This window comes from Scatophagus argus, chromosome 14, assembly GCF_020382885.2.
Source record: "Scatophagus argus isolate fScaArg1 chromosome 14, fScaArg1.pri, whole genome shotgun sequence".
In the NCBI taxonomy this organism is placed as follows: Eukaryota; Metazoa; Chordata; class Actinopteri; family Scatophagidae; genus Scatophagus; species Scatophagus argus.
Window position 1 is genome coordinate 23113421 of NC_058506.1, and position 23158 is coordinate 23136578.

Here is a 23158-nt window from a genome sequence, read left to right on the forward strand (position 1 = left end):
AGTCCATATACAAGACAAATGTTTGTGTAAATTATGTAATTTATGCAATAATGTATCATAACATATGTTTTGAAGTATGGATACTTTTTTGAATAATGAAATGAAAACTGATTCAATTAAATATAAATGAAAACAGAAGAAGAAACTCGAAAACGTCATGACGTATTTGCTATACGTCGTGCGTCGTGACGGTGCTGGTCTGCAGTTTTCCCTCCTCGTTGACAAAGCTACCCGGCTCTGCCGATGATTAGCTAAAGATACTTTGGTCGCTGCACATTTTGGACTCCGTATAGCTTTAGCATTTCAGGGAGAGGGCTGATAGAGAGGCCAAGTGTCCATAGCGACGTTGGTAAAGGTAAATGTGTGTAGTAACGACTGTTCTGTGTCTATTTTGTTTTTGTTTTGCTAGCGTTTACACGGCAACGCTAAGAAGTTAGCGGGAGAGCTAGCTGGCTAACATTAGCTTGACGCACGTAACGTCCAATCTTTTGACTAGTAGCTTTCCGCAACACGTTCAGTGGGGAGTTGCTGGTTTGCTTATATATTAATTAAAAAATGTTCCCTACCGACTAGTAAGGAAGAGTTAGCTTTTTGTTAGCTTTGTTTGTGCGGTTAATCACTGAGCTAACGATACCCTGTCGTTAGCTGACGCGGAAATTGCGCTTTGGCCATGTCTGTGTTAACGATTAGCTGTCTCTGGGTGTGTTAATTTGCGGTTTGTAACTGGTCATGTCTGGCTCCGACTCGCTAAGTGACAGGTGTGGTTTTTCAGTAGCTTAAAGTCAGCAGGGACTGACCCTTCATGCTGTATGTTGGATTAATGGGAGTAAGTAATGGCACAGTCTGGTCAGCTACACGTGGAGCTGGAGGTCTGAGAGTTCAGCCCGAGTTGAGTGAAGGTCGGCCGGTGTGATCTGCTTCTGTAACCTCAGGCTGTGCTTCCACCGTTTAGAGCAGGAGATCCTCGGCTCGTCTAGAACCGTGAAATAGAGAAAGTGCTGATCTGAACAGCAGCAGGTAGTTTCACCACATGACACCAGAAACTTTGAGCTTTTGGTCTTTCTCAAACTTACCATTTGCTGTAAGTCTGAAGTAGACAGTTTTTATTTGAGTATAGTTTGAGATTGCGAACGTTAAATGGTGCAAAGAAAACCTTTAATACGGACTCTGTCTTCCATTAAAGGGGTTTTCGTTCCAGTTCTGATCCTTTACCGCAGCCCAAGCCCAAGCAACCCAAGCTGTCTCGGACAGTCTAAAACTAAATGACTTTCAGAGACCTAATGGTTTTGGATAGTTCCGGGTGGACTTATTCAGCAAGTTCTGTTGTTTTGGATATTGTTCATTCTTTATTATGCACATTGATATGGTAATAATAATGGCTTAGAATGATGAGATATTACATATTGTAGACCCCTAAATGCCCCACCAAATCCAAGCACCAAAGTCTTCCCAAAAACGTTTGGAAAAGACTGCATTGTCTGCCTTTTTATTAAAACCGTTCAAGTTTTCCTGCAGTGTTTGTAATCTGATTTTGTGTTGTGGCAGTTTGCTTAAATGTAAACTGTCGTCCTGCTGGTATTTTCTCACAGGTGCTGGGACATGAACAGGGGAGGAGTTGCTATAGGAATGCAGATGTTAACTTGCTGTTTTCATTGTTTGTCTCCAGAGGACTTATGCTGTCGTGTTAGCCTAGCAAGATGTTCAACAAGTCATTTGGTACTCCGTTCGGAGGAGGGACGGGGGGGTTTGGCACCTCATCAACCTTTGGACAACAAAGTAAGTCCTTGCTTTTTGATCTGAAATTTGGGCTTCAAACAGCAGCAGGGCGAGTTATTTCAGTATTTCTCATTATAGATGAGCTCAGACAGAAAAGAATAATTGCAATGTGTTGTTACGCTCTCAGACTGTTAGGCGTTTAAAGGATATGAGAACACACAGTATACAAGCTGATTAAACTTTCACAGAAGTGGTTTCTTTGCTAAAAGAGCATTTTTTGTGTGACTGTACTGAAAATCAGCGATCAGTCATGTTTAGTTTGTGACAATAACTCCAGAGATTTTCAAGATGGGGAATTACAGACATACTAGATGACATCTCTGAATGTATAATTTAAAGTTTGACCAGAAAACCTTTTAGACTGTAAGTAGAAACCACTCAGACACTGACACATCTTAGCTTGATCTAGTTAGTAGCTGATGTCACTAAGCAACACAGAGCATTGGAAGTGAATGTTTTCTTTTTTGCAGTGAGCTGCTGAATTTAAAAGAATTGAAGAACCAGTGTAGTCACACAGCAGTTCAGAGGTCCAGAGGCTGTTCGGATTGTCGATAATCAGTTCAAACACAATGAGCCAAATGAAATGAACCAGTATGTGAATAGCAATAATACACACATCTTTTGTAAATTTGTCATTAGTGATGTGACTTTGACCTTTTCTTGTGAGGTGGATTTTAGGTTGTATTATTTGGCTCTGATAAGCATCAGCTATCAGACAAATAAGACAAAGAGACTCTTAACTATTTTGTTCAATCTTTTGTCAGAGAGTTTCATTGTTCCAGCTTTTTATTCCTGCTGAATGAAGCTGCAGCAGGTGGGTCCATCTGTCTGTCTGTCCTGTCGTCCTCTCTTCACATCCTCTCTGTAACTGCAGACACAGGTTTCGGGACGACAGGAGGTTTTGGGACGTCTGCGTTTGGGACTACCACCAATGCTGGAGGACTGTTTGGTTCCACACAGAATAAACCTGGTTTGTCAGCTCTTGTCTCAGTCATGTGTCTCTGTTGATTTTCTGTTGACTGTCTCTGTCCAGCATATTTGACCCTTCCTGTCTGAAGTTAGTTTCACATGTTTCGATCCTGCGGTCTCATTTTTCAGACCTATTTTTATTCAATCACTAGGCACCTCCTTAAACACAGTTTAGTTATACTCATGCACAAAAATGTATTATGATATAAAATATAAGGTTACATTTAAGGGGTATAAATAAATGCTTTACTCTGAATGGTCCCTGCTTCTTTCCTGCAGGTGGTCTCTTTGGCTCCAGCACTTTCAGTCAGCCGGCAACTTCTTCCACCAGCACTGGCTTTGGTTTTGGTGCTGCGAGTGGCACTTCAACGAGCCTGTTTGGCAGCACCGGAACAGGAACCACTGGTGGACTCTTCTCCCAGCCGAACAATGCTTTTGGTGCCAGCAAACCCACCTCTTTTGGAAGTGAGAGTCTGCCACACTTTACTGTTTCTGCTGTACACTTCACATGTGCACGGTGTTATTCCATCAGATCAGATGGCGCAGTAGCGACCTCAGAAACATCTGACTGCCATTAAGGACGTGATCATTCAGTTCAGAAAAAAGTCAGTTTGGTCCATCATGATATCCACAAATAGAAAACAGAAAACACGTATGAAGACAAAGCAAACTTGTTCTAATGTAAATGTGAAAAAACACTACAAACTACAACATCTTCGTGTTTGAGATTTGTAAATAGATGTTGAATAACTACAGTTGTGTTTCCACACTGCTCATTATCTTCTCTGGTGAAGCATCTTTGTCACATTGTGTCCTCCAGGTTTTGGCACCAGCACCAGCAGCGGCGGGCTGTTCGGGTCGACCAACACCACCTCCAATCCTTTCGGGGGGGCGGCATCCCTGTTTGGAGGCTCTGGGTTCTCTGCTGCTCAGCAGCCTGGAACCACCGTGAAATTCAATGTGAGTACTTCAGCGAAAGTGGACATGCGATGGGATGTGGAAACACACTTCCTGTCTGTAGCTTGGCCCAGTTCAATACCACACACTAACTGTAAGCTGGTTTTGAGTATGCACTGAAAACTGACTATGACAGTGTTCATTTAGAACAGTCAGTATGCATCCTAAGACCTTTAGGATGGTTTCTGCATGTGTTATCAGTGGACAACATGTCCTTACACTGCAATGCTGAAAAGAAAAAAACAGAGGTGCTGCTCGTAGCAGGAAGACATTAAAACCAGATTTAGATGATGGTCGGACAGCACAGGAACTGTTTTCAGTCTGCCTGCAGTCTTGTACAGATTAATATGTACATGCAGTACACGGTGTGCAGGTAGTAAGGAGTTTTTATTTTTATTTTTTTTACTTTTTTCCTCTTCAGCCTCCAACAGGAACTGACACAATGGTGAAAGCAGGTGTGACCACAAGCATCAATACCAAGCACCAGTGCATCACAGCCATGAAGGAGTACGAGAACAAATCGCTGGAGGTGAGTCTGAAGGCCGGTGCTCCGTCAGCTGCTGCTCCCATACTGTGCAACTGACCAGATCCTCCTCCAGTGATTATATTTGTAAAAGGACAGTCATAATAATCATGACGCTGACTGAACAGATCGAAATTTTGTGAGACATCTTTCTTACATTTAAGTGAATTGTTCTCTTGTAGAAGTCGGGGGGTTAGGGTTAGGGTTATGCAGTCATGCAGCTGTTGGAGCAGCTGAGGGTAGAGCAGTCAATGCAGTTGTGGTGATCTACAGGTGACCCGACATGTCTTCGTTTGTTGAAACATTTTTCAGATTATGGCCTGATCCTTGCTTTTTTTTTCCCGTGTCTCCCTGCAGGAGTTGAGGCTGGAGGACTACCAGGCGGGCAGGAAGGGCCCTACCAACCCAATGGCTGCAGGGACGGGCAGTTTGTTTGGCTCGTCCACGGCCACGTCCAGCGCCACCACGGGCCTCTTCGGCTCCTCCCCCTCCAACACCAGCTTCTCCTTCGGACAGAACAAGAGCTCCTTCGGAGCAGGGAGTAAGTGGTGATAGATTTTCTTGGCCCATTCAGACAGAAGATGTCACTTTGTTGTTGAAGTGAACTTGTATATAAAGCGGTGCGTTATAGAGTGTAAAGCAGTCTGCTCCGTGTTTCCTGTCTCCAGCTGCAGCCCCTGGAAGTTTTGGCACAACCGCCGGCAGTCTGTTCGGTCAACCGGCCCAGCAACAAGGCAGCAGCCTCTTCAAGCCGTTCGGCCAGGCCACCACCACCCAGAGCACCGGCTTCTCCTTTGGCAGCACCAACACGATGGGACAGGCCAACACCAGCAGCATTGTGAGTGCGTGACAGCGGAGATGAGCCTCAGGGCCTTTCCTGACTCTGCATGAACTTCTTCTTTAATTGTGCTGTCACACTGTCTTCCCTGGTGATTCAGGGTTTGTTTGGGAACACGGCAGCATCTCAGTCGACCGGGTTGTTTGGAGCTGCCCAGACGAGCACAGCCACTGGCTTTGGCACCGGCACCGGCCTCTTTGGACAAACAAACACTGGATTTGGAAACGTTGGCACTCAGGTACAAACTGGGGATGATTTTATCAGTAACGGGCAGTAATTACTTGAGTCAGTACCAGATTAGAAACCTGAACTCTTTTTCTCTTTGACTCATAGTTGGTAATAAATACACTTCATATTAATAATAATAATAATAATCATAGTTTTATTTTAACATCTGTAAGGTTCTCTCCTGCTCTCATGGAACAACGCTTGGCACAGTGCTGTGATCCTGTGTGATGAGACTGCCAGAGTTCCTCTCAGTGTTTCTGTTGTTTCAATTCTCTTTAAGTCTTCTTTCATTCTGTTGAATGAAGGAAGACCACCCTGAGGTTCTGCTCTGTTGTCTGACTGTTTTGAACACAAATTCATATGTTAAACCAGTACTGACGTCTGACCAGCGGCGCCCTTAGAAACCTCTGCTGCTCTGATGGTGTTCCTGTGTTCCTGTCTGTTACAGCAGAGTTTGTTTGGCAGTAAGACGGCTGGGTTTGGCACCACCACCACCAGCGCCCCGTCCTTTGGAACTGGCACTGGGCTGTTTGGCAACAAACCGGCCCTCACGCTGGGGACTGGAAACAACACTTCCACCTTCGGTAAGTCTGCCAGTGTTCCTGCAGATGTGGTGACGTGCCTCCTCGTCGCTGCTTTGCTATCTCACTCTGTTTCACACTTGGTGCAGGTTTTGGCGCAAACCCTGCTGGAGGGAGTCTGTTTGGGAACAAGCCGACCACTGGGGGACTGGGGACTGCACTGGGAACCAGTTTCGGAACAGGTAGGAGAGGATCTGTGACATCAGGAAAGATGAAACCGTGAGCAGACGGTTCAGTGGTGACATGCTGTATGTGCTGATACAAAGCTGTTTTGTTCAGCAGTGGGCACTGGACAAACGTCTCTGTTTGGGAACAACCAGAACAAACTGGGCACCACACTGGGAGCGATGGGAACGTTTGGAACAACTGGATTTAACAGTGGAACCGGCACGCTGGGCTTTGGAGCGGCGCAGCAGCCAGTTGGTGAGCGGCTCGCTCAGGAATTTGTGATGCTTCTGTTTCCTGTCTGCATGTCTATCAGCATTCAAAACACTGACGAAGACTCTGCAGCATCTCTTCTCTTTAGTGTCGCGGTGAAATGGAAATTCAGTTGCACCCTACAGCCATGTGAAATGGGTGAAATGTGTTCTTGAGCCTGTGCTTGAAACTGGTCACAGTCTCATTTTATTTCTCCTCCAGCCCTCACAGATCCAAGTGCTGCGACCGCCCAGCAGGCCATGCTTCAGCAACAGCTCAGCATTCTGGCCTATTCGCCGTACGGAGACTCGCCGCTGTTCAGAAACCAGCTGTCAGACCCCAAGAAGAAAGAGGAGGTGACCCACTTGCAGTGTTTTCACTGTGGTGTTGCACTTTGTCTTCAGTCACTCAGGCAGCTGTTTGATAAGCACAGTAAACTTGATGTAATCAAGGCCGATGACTGCGTTGGTGAGTTGTGTTTCTACGGGTTCAGTATCCAATCATAAATCCTGTTTTCTGACAGCGTTTGAAACCAACCAATCCAACTGCCCAGAAGGCTCTGACCACTCCCACTCACTACAAGCTGACCCCTCGGCCTGCGACCAGGGTCCGCCCCAAAGCTCTGACATCATCGGGGGCCGTCAAGTCACAGCTCTTCGATGGCCTGGACGATGATGAGCCCTCGCTCACTAATGGAGCCTTTGTACCCAGGTACTCATGTGATCACCATGGCAACAGTGTGTGAAAAGGTGTGCACGTGCGGTGACAACAAGTTCACCTGCATGTGTTGTCCACAGGAAGAGCATCAAGAAGCTCGTTCTTAAGAACTTGAACAGCAGTCAGTACAGCGGTCCAATCAGCAAAGAGACGGACGACCTTGCGTCCCCGTCGGACTATCCACAGAACGGACACAGGTCTGAACGCGCACACACACACACACTCACTCACACACACACACACACACATATACAGTGCTCTGATTGGCTGTCTGCTCTCTGCAGGGCTTTAAACACAGCAGCAGCTCAGCACCAGTCAAGTCCAGTTAATTTGATGTTCAGTGGAACATTTCATTGTGTTCCACTACAGAATTTTAAATTTAATTCTATTAACAGTGTTTTGATAACGTACTGCTCTCCTGTCTGCAGTCATTTGGAGGAGGAGGAGGAGGAGCTGAGGGAGGTGCCGGGCCCCAGCAGTCGGACAGACGACGATCCAGAGGTGACCCAGTTCTATGTTAACCCCATCGCAAAGCCGATCCCACAGGGCCGTGCTCAGACCAGCCTGCAGGACACCATCAGCGAGCTCAACATGCACAAAGCAACCAGGAACGGCTTGGAGGTGAGCAGCTGCTGGACTCGCGTCCCGTCACATCTGATCATGTGTTCATGTGATGTCTGGTGGGATGTCTGGATATTCAGTGTTGATTCAAACAGATCAGTTTGTGTCATCACCTTTTCTCACACAGCAGATGTTTTGAGTCATGTCAGAAACAACATAAGCACAGCTCAGAAGAGTCGCGGAGGTCGAACTGCGTTCATAAGTCACTATAAGTGTGTGTTCTCAACTTATGTGTGAACTGTGGTTGTATCTCCTCAGCTGAGCAGCGAGGACGTGTGTGTGTCTCTGGGGGAGGAGTCTCTGCAGGAGGAGCGAGAGGAGGAGCAGCAGGAGTCACAACAGACTCCTCACCCAGCAGGTAGAAACACTGTGTGACTTGCATATATGACATCACTGAAATGTGTGTGTATTGATCTGTGATCAGCTTGACCATTTATTGAACTTTTAGCAGTTGCTGTGGTGAACAGATGGGGCAGAAGCTAAACTATAAATTATATATTTATATATATATTAATTATATATATAAATCATAAACTAAACTCTGAACACAAGTCTGAGGAAAGAGTGTTTTGTCGTCCTCTCTGTTCTCTGCCACTTCCCCACTTGAATTTACTGGAACAAGAACACAACACAGCAGCAAAGCAGCACTGATGTCGACCTTTAAAAACACCCTGATTGGGTTTGAGAGGCTGCAGGCTGAAACCACTGATGCTCGTGTTTGCTGCTTTTCAGGCATTGTTCTGACCCGGGTTGGTTATTACACCATCCCCTCCATGGAGGAGCTGGCTGACATGGTGGATGAAAACGGAGAGTGTGTGGTGGAGAACTTCTCTGTGGGCAGGAAAGGTAATGGCCTCCCTCTCAGACTGTAATGGCCAAACGCATTGCATCACCTTGCAGCCGCTCAGCATGTCTGACTTTTGTCACGCTCTGTTCTGATTGGCGCTCACAGGATACGGCTCCGTCTTTTTCCCTGGCGAGGTGAACGTGACGGGACTGAACCTTGACCATATTGTCCACTTCAGACGCAAAGAGGTCATTGTCTACCCGGATGATAAAAACAAGCCACCAGAAGGGGAGGGGCTTAACAGGTGAAGTCACAGGCTGTCAGGGGGAAATGTTTTGTGTTGGCTGACTGCTCGTTGGCTGGTCTCGTCTGCTTCCTGTCCTCACCTGATCCCTGTTGTAGGCGAGCCGAGGTGACTCTGGACGGCGTTTGGCCAAACGACAAGACCACCTGCACTCAGATCAGGAGCCCCGAGCGTCTGAACGACATGAACTATGAGGGCCGGCTGGAGAAAGCTTCGCGCAGACAGGGAGCCCGTTTCCTGGAGTACAGACCTGAAACTGGATCCTGGGTGTTCGAGGTCAGTCACTGCTGCTCACAAAGACCAGCTTCAGCTCATTTACTTCCAATAAGAAGTCTGTCTTTTGTCTCCTCAAACTGAACTCTGATGCACTATGAGAGCTGCACCAGTGTGTGCTGCGTGTTGACTCAGGTGTTACTGACTCCTCATCCTTGTCTTGCAGGTGGCCCATTTCTCCAAATATGGGCTGCAGGATTCTGATGAGGAGGACGACATACCACCCAAAACTGACCCCAAGAAGCTCAAGGCAGTGATGCCACTTCCTCCCTCCAGACTGCAGCAGCAGCTTCCCCTGTCCCAGCAGCAGGTGGTGCCACAGGCTCAGGTAGAGCAGCCTGTCACCATCAGCATCCATCCTCATCCTCACTGACACAGCTGAGATGATTAAAGAAGTGTTTCACTCAAACTTGTGCTTGTTCTCAGCTGTTTGGTTGTAGCAGCAGAAGCTTTCTGTCCTTTTGACAGCAGTAAATAATTTCATTGTTTTATTAGTTCCAGCATGAGTTTTCCACATAAATTTTCAACTTGTCAGAACCTTAAAAGTGTTCATAACACTTAGGTTATTCGAGTTGAAGTAACGAGAAATATAAAAATATGTATAATATAAATTAAATCTTTTTTATCTGAAGGATATTTCTGTTGAATTTGGAAATGTGTTGAGCGACAGAAGTGCAGAGCAATACGTTGTTTGGTGGTCAGCTCAGGCCTTCAGCACCACCAGCCCCATCCACTAGATGGAGTGCTGGACATCGGGTCTTATATTTAGAAAAGAAAGAAGTATCACTGACAGAAATCAGCAGAGATAAAAGACAAAGTGACATGGACGTCCCCACAGCCTTCAGACGGAGGCTTCATGTCCGCATCCGTCCCACAGCCAAAACAGACACGTTTGTATTTTGTTTTTATCTGAAGCCGAACAGCTCTGCATGATTACATCAGGAACAAACAAAAGCTTCAACAAACATCAGACCAGTGCGTCAGAGAGTGTGTTTGTTGCTGTTTCGTAGCTACATGTTAATCTCATGTTAGACTTCTGTAGCAGAGAAACATTTCAAACTTCAGCCTGCTTTAAGGGATGTCACATGACCTGTACTAATTTTCAGAGTGATTAATGAAAGCAAAACCAATAAAGTTGCTTAAGATAATCATGTCTGGAGTGTTAAGTTTGTGGAAAGAGCAGCAGTGTCCATCACCAGTCTCTAATTGGATCTGGTTTTAGTTAGTTAGAGAAGTTTTAATGTGGATGCTTTATGCACTGTGTTTTGACAACATTCAGAAAACCGACTGAAACACAAGAGATCAGTTTAATGTGTTCAGTCAGTCAGTAGGTGTTATGATCCGTGACCGAAGAGTGAGTCAGAGTTCAGACAGACCAACAGCCTGACTGTGTGTCCGTATCTGTCCCATCAGTCCACTGCTGTTGCCGATCTGCCGGGTGGCGTGGCCGAACTGGACAGCGACATGGCTGACATCACCCAGAGCTTCCCCACAGAGAGCATACTGGGAGGAGAGGACGGTGGCGAGCTGGAGGGCGGGGAGATGGTCATGTCAGGTGGGAGACTCGGAGGTTTGATCTCTGCAGAGCACGACGGCGTCTCTACGTCCAGCCACATAGCATCCTCGTTGGGGATCAACCCCCACACCCTCCAGGTACAGACAGACAGACTTTCTGGCTGACAGGAAGTGCATGACTTCATCACACCACCTCCACAATTAAACTCTGGGCTCCTCTCTGTTCTGTTTGCAGATCATGAAGGCGTCTCTGTTTGCTGAGGACGAGGAGGAGAGCGACATGTTCCAGGATCACGGAGCAATGAAGGTCTCCACCGACGTCTTGTCCTCACATCTGGTCCAGCCGGTAGCTCCGAGCCGACCCTCCGGTAGGAAATGCTAAGCTTTGCCTGACAGTAATGAGGTCCGAATCAGGATTGTTTCCTGCACGAGTGAGCGTATGACAAACATGATGATGGTGACAGAAAACTTGTCTTTGTCTGCAGCGGGAGGCCTCCTTCAGGCTCGTTTCACCTCCGGCCTCTCTCAGCTGGCAGATTCTCCTCGGCTTCCTCATCCTCTTCTTCCTCCTCTGTCTCGAGCATCTCCGGCTGCTGTTGAAGCCCCGCGGTCGTCACACTGGGTGGGCTCGGGCCCAACATCCTTCCTGCTGCCTCCTCGAACTCCAGAGCCCTCAATCAGGACTGTCGGGGTCCGGCGTCTGGGCGGCCCCGTCCCCCTCAAAGAGTCGGTGACCCAGGGGAAGGTTGGTGCTCATTTGTTTCACCTCTGAACAGCTGAACAGCTACGACCGACACGTTCAAACAGGAACCCTTTTCCCAGTGCGACTGGCTTCAGATTTCTGAAGCTGAATTAAAATCTTCTCCTGTCAACGTGAAATAATATAAATACTCAAATGTTCAGGCTGAATCACGTTCTAACAGGAAATAAAATATTCTGTGATGTCATCACAGGAGCTCCTCCACCTGAATTGTTTCTCCACATTCATGATCATTCTTGTTGTGTAGGGGGGTCTGCTGATGGATGCCGGTCTGTTTGCGGGTCGTTCCTTTCGGGTGGGGTGGGGTCCCGGCTGGACGCTGGCACACTGTGGCCACCAGCTGAGCTCACCTCTGGGCAAACAGCTTGAGCGTAAAGACCCTATGACCAAAAGTGACTTCAGCTTCCTGCCAAAACCTGCCAGGAGCAAACCGTAAGCCAGACAGACACAGACACACAGTCAGTACCTGTTTTAGTTCTGTAGTGAACATCTTATTGTTCTGAGATGTGAACCGTAAATCACACAGGAAGTACTCGGAGTGTGAGTCATGTGACTGATGTGTTTCCTGTCTCCTCTTGCAGGCTGATAGAAAGCCCCTACAAGGTGGTGCTGGAGCAGCTGGTGGATGTGCAGCCTCCAGTGGTGAAGACCAACGAGGAGGAGGAGGAGGGTCAGGAGGTGCTGCAGCGCCCCCTGGAGATCTGTCTGAAGCACAGCACAGTCACCACCACAGGCGACTCAACCTGCCCTCTGGTCCGACCGCAGCCCGGCGTGGCAGCGCTCCACGAATACGCAGAGTGGATCACAGAACTGAAGGAGAAGCAAGGAGACGCAGACCGTAAGAGAAACGATCGTCTGTTCTGCAGGTTTTCACTTAATGTTTAGCTTGAATGCTTGTTAGTGGTTACTCTGACCACGTGGGTGTTGGGTGGAGGTCATCCTGCCTCACGATTCTCCGTCTGTCTCTTGCAGCTCTCCTGGGTTTTTGGTCTGAGGTCTGGACCTTGTGTGAGGCTTTGTGGGGCCGGTTGGGTCCCGCAGAGCAGGATCCAGATGTTGTGCCGCCCAACGAGTACGAGCAGCAGCTGGAGAGGAGGCGAGCCTTCTCGGCCTGGCTGTCCCGCGGAGCCACCTGCAGGGTGGAGGAGGAGGTGGCGCTGGCAGGGAAAGGTCGTCATACAGAGGCCATCTTCAGCTACCTGACGGGCAACCGCATCAGTGAGGCGTGTCGACGGGCACAGAAGGAAGGTGAGGTTTCACACCGCAGACAGAAAGACAAGAGACAGAAGACGAACATGTCGGCGATGACGAACTGACGTTTGTCCTCAGGAGACCACCGTCTGTCCCTGCTGCTGTCTCAGGCCATGGGTGCTCAGTACTGCCGGGACCTCCTGGCCCTTCAGCTTGCTGACTGGAACCGCATGCAGACCGACTGCTACCTGCCTGAGGACCGACTTCGCATCTTCACGCTGCTCGCTGGCAAACCTGTATGACATGTTTGATTCACTCCCTGAGTTTCAAAAGCCAAGCAGAAATCTGTTCGCTGGACACACAGACGAAGACGTGTGTTGAAGGTCATGAATGTGTTTTCCCCTCTTGATCTTCAGCCCTCTCAAAGTATCTGCTGCTGTTTCCTGTCGTCCTTCAGGTGTGGCAGTCGTCTGACTCCGTGGTCAACGTTTGCTCTGAGCTGGACTGGAAGCGCTGCGTTGCCGTCCACCTCTGGTTCATGCTGCCTCCGACCGCCTCGGTGGCAGACGCTCTCGCCAGATATGAGGCTGCCTTCCAGGTGAGCTGCCGCCTGCTGCTCCGCGGTCATGTGGTGTTTCTACCTGCTGTTACAGCGAGCGTCCTGCCTACTGATCGTCTGCTCCATTTCTGTCCTGCAGGGAACACGTGACGGGGGGAGGTATGCCTGTGCCCCCCTGCCTCCCTACATGGAGGAGGAGCAGCTGGACATGGAGGAGGAGGAGGAGGAGGAGGTGTCCAAACGGCCGCTGCACGACCTCTGCTTCCACCTGCTCAAACTGTACAGTGACAGGTAAACCGGTCTCACCTATTTACATGCCGATTGGTTCTGATTTTCTAGTATGGACACAGGAAAACCTCCCGTTCACCTCCGTCAGTGAAGGGCGGAGGTCCAGAAATTCTGCTGTAGCCATCAGAAAGCCATCAGACTTTTCATTGATCAGAGATTGATCAGATGTCATCAAACTGAACCGGGCTTTGTTCTTGGTCATTGGGTGAACAGTTCAGGGTTGGAGCTGGACACATTTTGTCTTCAGCTTATTTCAGTCCTGAAGTGACAGCTTTATGGCTAACTAATGATTGGTCCCAGAATATCGACTTTTTGTCCATATAAGCTGGTTCAGCCCGAAGGTTTTACAGCTGAAACAAGTCAGCTAACTTGTTGGTCGATCCTCACATCACAGCGAACGAGTCGTACTGTCAGCAAAATGCTTCAGAAAAACAGTGTCTCGCTTTTCCTTGTCTTGTGAAGACATTTGAAGGCATCCTGCTGGACTCTGGGACACGTTATGGACCAAATCACTGATGAGTCAAAAAATAATCAGCAAGTTTATCAGTAATGGAAGTAATCATTAGCTGTAGCTCCTGCATTTAGCATAACGGATCAGCACCTCCAACTGCTGTCACACATCTGTGGTCTGCATGCTGAAGGTGACTGATGACATCACTGTGACCTTATCAGGGTCACGCCATCAGTGATGAGTGAACGACTTGTTGAGGCTTTGTGTGGTCTGCAGACACTACAGCCTGCAGCAGCTGTTGGACCCCCTGACCGTCACCTGGGAGCGTCTGGACTACCGCCTGAGCTGGCACCTGTGGAATGTCCTGCAGGCGCTGCACTACAGCAACCTGAGCGCTGCTCGCCAGGGACTTCTCCACAGCAGCTATGCCGCACAGCTGGAGAGCGCCGGCCTGTGGCACATGGCCGTCTTCATCCTGCTGCACATCCCGGACCACACGTACGTCCAGCTCGTCTTTATCTGCTCTGGTGTCCTCTGCAGGTCTCTGCGTAACGTTTAACTGAAAGCTTTTACCAGTTAGCTGATGACAAAAACGACGCTTGATTTAATGTCTGACTTCTGTCTGCGTGAGTCTTCTTCACGTCCTTTTGTTTCTGTTCTTTAACTTCTGCCACTCTGTCTTCAGTCAGCGGGAGCGAGCAGTGAGGGAGATGCTGACCCTCCACTGCCCCCTGCAGGACACAGATGAGTCGGTCCGGAGGGAGCGCTTCCTCACCGAGAGGCTGCTCATCCCAGACCGGTGGGTCCACGAGGCCAAGGCCACCCGAGCCCGTCGAGACGGTGACAGACACCAGGAGGCCCTGCACCTGTACCGGGCTGGTTACTGGAACCAATGTCACCGGCTGCTTATCCAACACCTGGCCTCAGGTCAGTGCCTCCTGTTGGCATCATTTTCAACTGGTTTTCAACGTCCCCAAAGATCACAGTGTTTGCTTCGCTGCCCTCATTTCCTGTCCGTCTCCGTGTCTGCTTTCAGAATAAAGTCAAAGCAGTTTAAGAAATGAGTTTCTGTCAGGAGTGCAAAGTTTGGACAGATCTTTGAGTCTGATTTTTACATGAGGCTTCTAATTTTTGTTTATCTGTTTTGTCCTCCTGCAGACTGCATCGTCAACGACAACCACGACTACCTGCTGGAGTTCCTGGAGGGGCTGGCGGTCCCTGAACACAGCGCCACCATCCAGGACTGGGACATTGCAGGGAGGGTTTACCTGGACTACATCCGAGTCATTAAGACTCTGCAGAACATCCAGCAGGTATGGACGCTAGTACTAGTATGTAGTAGCGCAAGTGAAAATGCTCAGGTAAAGTACAAGTACATGAGTAAATGTACTTGGACACATTCCACCCTGAGAAGTGATGTGAGGTCTGTCTGATGTTTGTGTCCTCGATGACAGTTGGACAACGCCGGATACGAGCTGGAGCGCCTCTACACGGACGTGACGTCGCTCTGTGGCAGGATCGAGCTTCTGCCCTGCCGAGCCGCCAGAGACCGCCTCGCCCAATCAGGTAAGAGCTTCGCTGACCATTCATTTACTGCCCTCTGATTGGCTGATGGGTGGATGAAGGTGGATCTCGTTGTTGCTGTTGTTGGATGAGGATCCAACCTGAGCTCTGCCCCTCCTCCCTCCCTGCAGAGATGGCGAAACGTGTGTCAAACATCCTGCGGGTGGTGCTGAGCCTGCAGCAGGGCGATGCAGCGTCCGACGCCCTGAGCATCCCCCTCGCCCAGCTGGCGCCGCACGTCACCCGCCTGCCGATGCCGGAGGACTACACGCTGGAGGAGCTGAGAGGCCTCACGCAGTCGTACCTGCGGCAGCTCGTCGTCGGCCAGTGAGATCACAGGCGTTTGACCCAATGAGAAGAAAAGTGTGACAGTTTTCAGCTGGAGTTTGTCCAGCAGCAGACGAAGCTTCTGTGTGTCTGTCAGGTTCTTCTTCTACACCATCAGGATCAGACTTTCATCATTTCTCTTGAGAATTTTCCAGTCAAACCAGTTAAAGTTCCTGTTTGGCAGGTGGTTTTGGAAACCAGTTTCACTCCCAGTCATGTCCTGGTCTCCATTCACTGTGTCAGTAGTTGAAGTTACTTTGTGTGAGACCAACGGTGTGCAGATCAGCTGTTGTGTCCTCACTTCCTGTTTGGCGGATGGAAACCAGTGATGGAAACCAACCAGGAAGTCACGCAGACGGACTTCCTGACTCAGAGTGTGAAGGGACTGATGCTCTATTTTTGTAGAGTTTCTGTGTGTGACACAAATGTTGTATATTTTTGGAAACTCGTATGGCTCATTTTTATTGTCCACCTAATTATTCATAAATCGGATGCAGAGTTTTGGAAGAAACGCTTCAGCGATCAGTTGGCTGACTGATTGGTGTTTCTTTTCTTGCAGATTAACTGTCAGCTTGCCAATAAGGTTTTTGTTTTTGTTGTGAAGGTAAAATGAGTTTTGTCAAATGGGAAGCTCTGTATGATTTCTTTTTTCTGCTGTGGATGTGTGTGTGTGTGTGTGTGTGTGTGTGTGTGTGTGTGATTTTTGTTGAGAATATTTTTAATAAAGTCGGGTAGAAATAAACATACAGTGGTTTGTTTTCAGGTCATTTCTGGTTCTCGTTCAAGTTAACTACTGAATGTCACTCATGAACATATAGTCCTGGACCTTATTCATAAAACAGACTTGGCATCAGTTTTAAGTGTGAGTTATTTATTTATTTTTATTTGTGTAGCCCATTCCTTATTAAAACTCACTTTGATACGGAGATGATCTCTGGCAGAGTTAGAAGGTCCGTCTGTAGGTCGTGTAGGCGAAATGCACGGTCTGTCTGTCAGGTTAACTACGACCGGGCAGACCTGTCCTCTGGAGGTCCAGCAGCACATACTCCTGTACCTTTTGGCAGATGGTGACCAGTGGTGGCTGGGTGGGGTTAGTCATGAACCAAACCAGTTCGTGAAGTGGTCAAGTGTCTGGGAGCGTGAAACACTTTGCGCACCACCTCAGTGGTTTGCCAGAGACTCCAGTCTTCATGCAAAACATCAGTTTGTAAAATGCTAAGAATGAGGACAAAGAGGTTTTAACACACACACAAAGTTTATTGAATCCACAAACACGCATCATCTTTTCTGTCTGATCAGGCAGCCGCTGACACCTGCACACACCTGTTTCTGATGGCTTAGCTGCAACAGGCACAAAAATCTAACTGACTGTTTATGCTGTCGCGACGTCGCCCCCAGCAGATTAACAAGCAGCTCAACTAGCTGACGAATTAATTTCTAATTTTCACCATTTTCGTGGACATCTTATGGAGCGATGAAGAAAAACGAGATGTGCAAAACGGGTTCAAAGGAATGATGCAACAACAGACAACAAACACACTTTAAAATAAATTACTCCGGTTTCACCTGACCCACCCCCACCATGTCAATGTCGCCAGCCTGTGACGCCCTCAGCTGCTGATTGGTCCACTCAACAGGAAGCAGTGGGACACCGTAACGTAAACTTTTTGGACAGACGGGGAGCTCAGCTGAGGTCAGGTGATGCCGCAGCCGCTTATGTCACCATGTACTCCTGCCGCTTGTTGAGTCGGATCTGGCACAGCGACACGGCGCCCACCGCCACGTAGATGGCAGCGGCGATGAAGCAGTTGATGCCGACCTGGTTGTACAGGCTGTAGATGTTCTGAGGAGGGTTTTTGCTGCAGGACAGAAAAACAGACGAGTTACTGCATAGTTTATCTGAAGTCATCCACTGTAATGCTGCTGTGAGTTTCACGTGACGTGTCTGTTATTGGCAGAGTTGTTACAACTGATTAGGGGGCAGCCGTGGCCTAGAGGATGGAGAAGCGGCTTCGATTCCCCCACCGGACGGGCAGGAAAAATTTGGGTGTGGTGGAGTGATTAATGATTCATTAGCTGGCTGATGTGCCCTTGAGCAAGGCACTTAACCCCCCAATATGCCCCCCGGGCGCTTGATGCTGCCCACTGCTCCTGTGTGTGTTTCACTGCATGTAATTTGCCGGGTGTTGCATGTGTGTGTTCAACTAAGGATGGGTCAAATGCAGAAGACGAATTCAGTGTGTGTGGTTAAAAATATATATACTGTCAATAAAGTGATTCTTCTTCTTCTTCTTCTTCTAGTCTGATGATCAATAATAAGATGGTTCTGATTACTCTTTGAAACATCCAAGGACTCACTCGTTACGAATGTCCTCCTCAGTGAACGGGACGTCTTCGATCAGCACGGCTGACTTGGCGCTGAAGAAGATTCCCAACATGGCCTGAAGAAACAGAACAAAGTGGCTCAACGTGAGGCTCGCGGACCCAGCGAGGCCCCGTGTGATGGATTATCACGCTGGTACATAAGAATCGTGCAGATCCAGTAACACAGAGGAAATCTGTTTGAAACAAGACTGTGAGGTCTGAATGTCGGCTCTCCGCCAACATGTAACTTCCTGTCAGTGGAAAAACTGACATCCAAACATCACGAGGACATAAATACAGTCACGCGATTGGTCCAACCTGTTCAGTTCCTGAATTAAAACTGCGGTTTAATCTTCCCAAAAGACGGACAGAATCGGCCCAGAAAACGATTTGACGGATCAGTACGTCCACAACCGCGTCGGTCTGCTGGCTGATCAAACACGTCCACCGAAGAACCAGACTTTAGCCCACATTAATAACAGGCACATATATTTAGCACAGGCTAAATGATCGAGCTAACGGGTGGTGGTATTGATCTACAGTTAGAGCGCGGCCTACTTGGGCTCCGTATATTTACTGGAGAAGAATTTGAATGATAACTATGCGACAGACACTTTGTCTTCATATCATTTTGCAGATTTCGCGAACTTCAAAAAATAACACACGATATCATAGAAATCCGACACTGATTTTCAATGAGTGGGTCAATGTCCTCGAAAGCTGTTAGATAGCTGATGAGCACGATTCCAGGAAATAGCCCACTTCCCTGCCCGAGATCCGTATGTCTTACCAGCATGATGACTCCCCAGATGCTGATCACTATCCCGCAGGCGGCCATCTTCGGTCCGCAGAACAAAAGCGACGGCATGGCTGCGCTCGGTGTTCTTGGTCACTCAGAAGCTGGTTGTAGTTTTGATTCTCTAAACTGACAACTGGTCCATCGAAGGACGGCGGAGCCTCTCAGTCAGCTGACCCTCATCACTCGGTTTCACTCGGTGAAAACCGCTAACTACCGTGACACGCAGAGCAGCCACCAATGACGGTGTCCAGTACAACTTGCCCCGCCTTTTCCTCTGAGACTGACCAATGGCGTTCAACTTCCAAAGACGCGCAACATTTCCTTTATCTCGTCTGCCTTTGTTTTACATTTATGAGATTTTCTTCTGAATATGTAACAGATAAAATTATTCCTCAGCGATTCGCGGCATCTCATCGAATGTGAATCATCTAAAGTTTCGTTTTCTCATATACATACAGACGTCCGTAGAGGCCTCTACAGACGTTAGCCAACTTGCTAACGTTATCTGAGCTAACTTTAGCTAGCAGCTAGCCGTGTCATTTTGTGTTATTGTTTTGACTGAAGAAAAAAGCTTCAGCTCCTGGGTCGAAATGACGTCTGCCTCTGCGAAGGTGAGTCCTTACCTGGCTATAGTACTTAAAGGGTGCATCGAAGGTAATGTTGACTGTTCAGGGAAGGGTCCGATAGCTTCACACAAAACCTCGCTAACCAAAACTCTTATTTTTTCGCCTTTGCACAAATCTCGACTTCATGAAAAGTGCTTTAACTTTATTCTCCTAAATCGATGAAGTCTGCCGGTAGATTCAGCGTTGGGTTGCAACAAACTCCTAATCTTTCATAGACATCCAAACGCTGTGGCTGTGAACGCTCACAATGATGCTATTCAGTTATGTTAAAGGCGTATACCTGCCGTCACAGGTAGAACGATGACGTATTAACATGCATCGTCATTATTTTAACCTGTGATGTTGTTAACCCTGTTGGCTGCAGGTGGGGGAGATTTTCTCTGCAGCAGGAGCCGCCTTCACCAAGCTGGGAGAGCTGACCATGCAGCTGCACCCGGTGTCGGACTCCAGCCCGGCAGGGTGAGACAGACCCGCACGCGCACACACACACACACACACGGACAGAAAGACGGACACCAGTGTTGTGTTTAGTGTCTGCAGACGTGACTGCACTGAACTCACTGCTATCGTTTTTCTGTCCGTAACGAGAAGCTTTAATGTCACATGACTTCATCAGCCTCCCTTTACAACATGTTGTATGTACAGACACGCAGTCACATGTAACACACACACAGCTGACAGGGACAGACGTCCTCTGTGTGTGTTGAGTAAAAAGTGTCTTCGTCCTCAGAGCCAAGTGGACGGAGACGGAGATTGAGATGCTGCGTTTGGCGGTGCGTCGATTTGGAGACGACCTGAACAACATCAGCACTGTGATCAAAGAGCGCACAGTGTAAGTGTGCCTGCCGTAAAGGGACAGTTCACCTGTTCTCTGTAACGACTTACTGCAGCTCTGTTTTTAGCTACCTTTAAAAAGTTACACTTCGTTCTTACTTCGCTTTGTGACGTTCCTCAAGCATCAGAGTAGAAGGTTGTTTTAAACCGAAAGTTCAGGCAAGTATTTTAACTTGGAACAGCCAGAAACACCTGACCTGAAAAACGAAGCTCAGCTGTTAGCACGTCTTCAGCCAAACATGTGTGAACGCAACACGTCCCGTTCGTAACACGGTTCACTGACACTCCAGGAAGCTGCTGGTCTGACAGAAAACCTGTGAGGTGATGGTGCTGGGCGGGCTAATGGTTTCCAGTCTTTATGCTAAGCTAATGTGAGGGATCAGAGCGAACACGTGACTGTCAGGAACAGAAGCAGCCATTAAAGCACCCTGAATGTGTCGTGGTGTTGAGCTCACTACCTCAGCTGACAGCTACTTCCTGTGGGTCGGCTGACCTGCTTGTTTACAAACAACAGCACTTCCTGTCAGTCAGCTGTGGAGATATCTCTATCTTCTTCTTCTCCTGCAGAGCTCAGATAAAGAGCACAGTGAAGAGGAAGTTGTATGAGGACAGCAGAGTCCCCATTTCTTCTGAATCCCCAAAGAAGGCCGTCAAGAAAGCCGCCGTCTCCATGACGCCGACAGCGGCTCCCGCTGGCCCCACCATGATCACCGTGCCGACCTCACAGGTCGTAGTGGCGACGGGCATGCAGAGCAGCCCCTCTCTGGCCCCACCCATCAAGAAACAGAAGACAGCAGGTGAGCCACAGCCTGTACCCCCGGGCAGTGAGGCTGCTCAGTGAGCACTTTACCCCCAGTCTACCCCCAACTAACCCCCAACCAACCACCCACACTACGTCTTCCACTCAGCTACAGTAACCGTGAACTGGTGTCTGCATTGCTGCAGCACTCGTCCCACCCCACACTTAGTCCCTCTTCCTCCTTGCTCCTCCTGTTACCGCCATTTAAACTGTTAATGTATTTGTATTGCTATGCCAGTTTGGATGATGCTTGTATCAAGTAAAGAGAAACGACAGGATGTGACTTCTACCCAGCGGATTCACACATGATGATGACACACTTCCTCCTCCTCCTCTCCAGACGTGACCCTCAGTGCTCTTAACGATTCGGATGTCAACAGCGACCTGGTGGACATCGAGGGACTCGGCGACGGCTCCTCCAACAAGAAGCTGAACTTTGACCAAGGTGAGCGTGTCTCAGTCACGTATTCTGTGTGGCATCATCAGGCCACAAATCTGATCCCTGATCAGATCTGTGGCCTGATGCTGCACACATACGAGCCGGAATCAGTTCTCATCGACCGATCGGCAGATTCCCTCTACGATTCCTGGTAAATCTACTGATCGATCATTGTGGACTCAGCTGGAGGTTAAATTATTTAATTGATCAGTATTTGTTATTGATTGGGTTTTGTTTGTGTGCAGCCATCGTCATCGAACAGCTCACAGAACAATGTGAAGTTCTGACTGGACAGCAGCTTGTGTTTCCTGCATTCATTCAGTTGGATGAAACCTAACAAGTACATCTGAAGTACTTGTACTTTTTTCTACTTTTCCTCCTCAGAAAGAATATTTGTACTTCATTACGTTTGTTTGACCGCTTCAATAACTTTACAGACACATGAAGAGTTTGTCGAATCTGATATGTTCTGAATTGATCTCCGGCAGTTCATACAGAACAGCTGAACCCATTAGTCCATCAGTCAGTGGCCAATCAGCTGTATTGATGATGTTTTCAGTGACTTCCGCTGTGGTGCTGACTGCAAATGTATGTAATGTAGTACTTTTACTGTGACTAGTACGTGTTACCTGCTTACGCTCGGATACTTGCAGCCTTCGGTCTTAATGTGGTGTCTCGTGTGTGTCCTCAGAGAGCCTGAACTTGGACTCCAGCCTCATCATGAACTCCAGTGACCTCCCCCTCCTGTCCCGCTGACCTTTGACCTCGAGCTGGAGCTTCTCCTGTCGCCTGAACTTCACGTTTGTGCTCACACAAGCGTTTGGATCAGAGCTCTTTACTTCAAGTTTCATTAGAAACTGAGGGATGAACGTCAGGTCAGCTCGTTGTTTGATGCTTTCTGTGGAGCAGAATCATGTTTCCCTCAGTGAGTTTTATTTGAAAAGCTTTTAGTTGTCACAGTGAAGCATAATGTTGAGCAGCAGATCAGTGTGGACTCCAACATCTGCTTTCACATGAAGAGACTTAGTCATCAGGGAAACGAGCTGATAAATTATCACAAGTTTCCCTGAGACCGATTTTCACTTTGAAATGTGAATCTGCTGTTCTTGTTTATCTTACTGTCAGCAAATCTGACATTCAGACTCAAAACGATGACGTGTCCGACCGACTGACTTTGTGTTCGTGGTCCAGTCGGTCCTCCTCAAACTCACCACACAAACACAAGAAACAACCCGCAGTGTGTGTTGATGGCCATGAGGTTTGTCTCATTGAGGTGTTTTTAAAGGCAGCAGATAAATCAGGCTGTGAAACTCACTCAGGACACACACTCCTGCTCTTCCTCCTCTTCCTCTCACACGACAGTCAGTTTGAGTCTGAACATGAAGGTTTGATGAAACTAAACATCAGTTTTAGGATCCTGATGGCAGCAGCTGAGTGATGTAAAACCACCATTTTGATTATGTTAAGTAAAGAGAGCTGAACTCTGTTTTGTTTCTGTGGTTTGGTGCCATTTCCTGGTGGGTCTGAGGTCTGCTGCCCCCCTGTGGTGAACACACGCTGCAACAAGCTGGTCCTCGAGCAGCACCTCACTGGTCTGATGTTTGTTTGATTCATGTAGAGGATCACGACAAAATTCATTTTCAACCATTTTA

The 23158-nt window shown here is 48.2% G+C and overlaps 3 protein-coding genes across 6 annotated transcripts; 2 read left to right on the forward strand and 1 right to left on the reverse strand.

Moving 5' to 3' along the window:
* The first annotated feature begins 163 nt into the window (after window positions 1-163).
* On the forward strand, window positions 164-16383 carry nup98 (nucleoporin 98 and 96 precursor). Of its 4 annotated transcripts, XM_046411340.1 has the most exons (36): window positions 164-355; window positions 953-1017; window positions 1667-1776; window positions 2651-2746; window positions 3025-3210; window positions 3566-3705; window positions 4124-4231; window positions 4583-4766; window positions 4894-5063; window positions 5164-5301; window positions 5740-5875; window positions 5962-6054; window positions 6152-6295; window positions 6512-6645; window positions 6813-7000; window positions 7087-7203; window positions 7435-7627; window positions 7886-7985; window positions 8360-8473; window positions 8580-8718; window positions 8817-8994; window positions 9158-9319; window positions 10405-10644; window positions 10742-10874; window positions 10992-11251; window positions 11514-11698; window positions 11848-12104; window positions 12239-12514; window positions 12596-12753; window positions 12915-13055; window positions 13156-13307; window positions 14032-14253; window positions 14441-14682; window positions 14914-15068; window positions 15210-15321; window positions 15450-16383. In XM_046411340.1, exons 3-36 carry the CDS (start codon window positions 1698-1700, stop codon window positions 15647-15649), a joined length of 5532 nt encoding a protein of 1843 aa, XP_046267296.1. In that variant the 5' UTR covers window positions 164-355; window positions 953-1017; window positions 1667-1697; the 3' UTR covers window positions 15650-16383. The 4 variants fall into 4 exon arrangements, with proteins under 4 accessions (XP_046267296.1, XP_046267295.1, XP_046267298.1 ...); XM_046411339.1 differs by lacking the exon at window positions 953-1017; XM_046411342.1 differs by lacking the exon at window positions 953-1017 and having other exon boundaries at window positions 6155-6295.
* Window positions 16384-16881: 498 nt separating this feature from the next.
* On the reverse strand, window positions 16882-19013 carry rnasekb (ribonuclease, RNase K b). Its single transcript, XM_046411347.1, has 3 exons — window positions 18800-19013; window positions 18004-18086; window positions 16882-17504 (listed from the first exon to the last, which is right to left on the reverse strand). Exons 1-3 carry the CDS (start codon window positions 18875-18877, stop codon window positions 17360-17362), a joined length of 306 nt encoding a protein of 101 aa, XP_046267303.1. The 5' UTR covers window positions 18878-19013; the 3' UTR covers window positions 16882-17359.
* Window positions 19014-19110: 97 nt separating this feature from the next.
* On the forward strand, window positions 19111-22992 carry LOC124070963 (chromatin complexes subunit BAP18-like). The gene is made up of 6 exons (XM_046411345.1): window positions 19111-19419; window positions 19799-19893; window positions 20165-20266; window positions 20836-21065; window positions 21408-21512; window positions 22198-22992. Exons 1-6 carry the CDS (start codon window positions 19399-19401, stop codon window positions 22260-22262), a joined length of 618 nt encoding a protein of 205 aa, XP_046267301.1. The 5' UTR covers window positions 19111-19398; the 3' UTR covers window positions 22263-22992.
* Window positions 22993-23158: the final 166 nt, after the last annotated feature.

Excerpts from the sequence above, each read along its gene's own strand:
- rnasekb (XM_046411347.1), bottom strand. The coding sequence starts at position 18,877 with ATGCCGTCGCTTTTGTTCTGCGGACCGAAGATGGCCGCCTGCGGGATA. Across the intron at positions 18,087-18,799 it reads TCTGGGGAGTCATCATGCTG|GCCATGTTGGGAATCTTCTT; the intron begins GTAAGACATACG and ends CTGTTTCTTCAG. Across the intron at positions 17,505-18,003 it reads GAGGAGGACATTCGTAACGA|CAAAAACCCTCCTCAGAACA; the intron begins GTGAGTCCTTGG and ends TCTGTCCTGCAG.
- LOC124070963 (XM_046411345.1), top strand. The coding sequence starts at position 19,399 with ATGACGTCTGCCTCTGCGAAG. Across the intron at positions 20,267-20,835 it reads GTGATCAAAGAGCGCACAGT|AGCTCAGATAAAGAGCACAG; the intron begins GTAAGTGTGCCT and ends CTTCTCCTGCAG. Across the intron at positions 21,066-21,407 it reads CAAGAAACAGAAGACAGCAG|ACGTGACCCTCAGTGCTCTT; the intron begins GTGAGCCACAGC and ends CCTCCTCTCCAG.
- nup98 (XM_046411340.1), top strand. The coding sequence starts at position 1,698 with ATGTTCAACAAGTCATTTGGTACTCCGTTCGGAGGAGGGACGGGGGGG. Across the intron at positions 4,232-4,582 it reads ACGAGAACAAATCGCTGGAG|GAGTTGAGGCTGGAGGACTA; the intron begins GTGAGTCTGAAG and ends GTCTCCCTGCAG. Across the intron at positions 11,699-11,847 it reads AAACCTGCCAGGAGCAAACC|GCTGATAGAAAGCCCCTACA; the intron begins GTAAGCCAGACA and ends CTCCTCTTGCAG.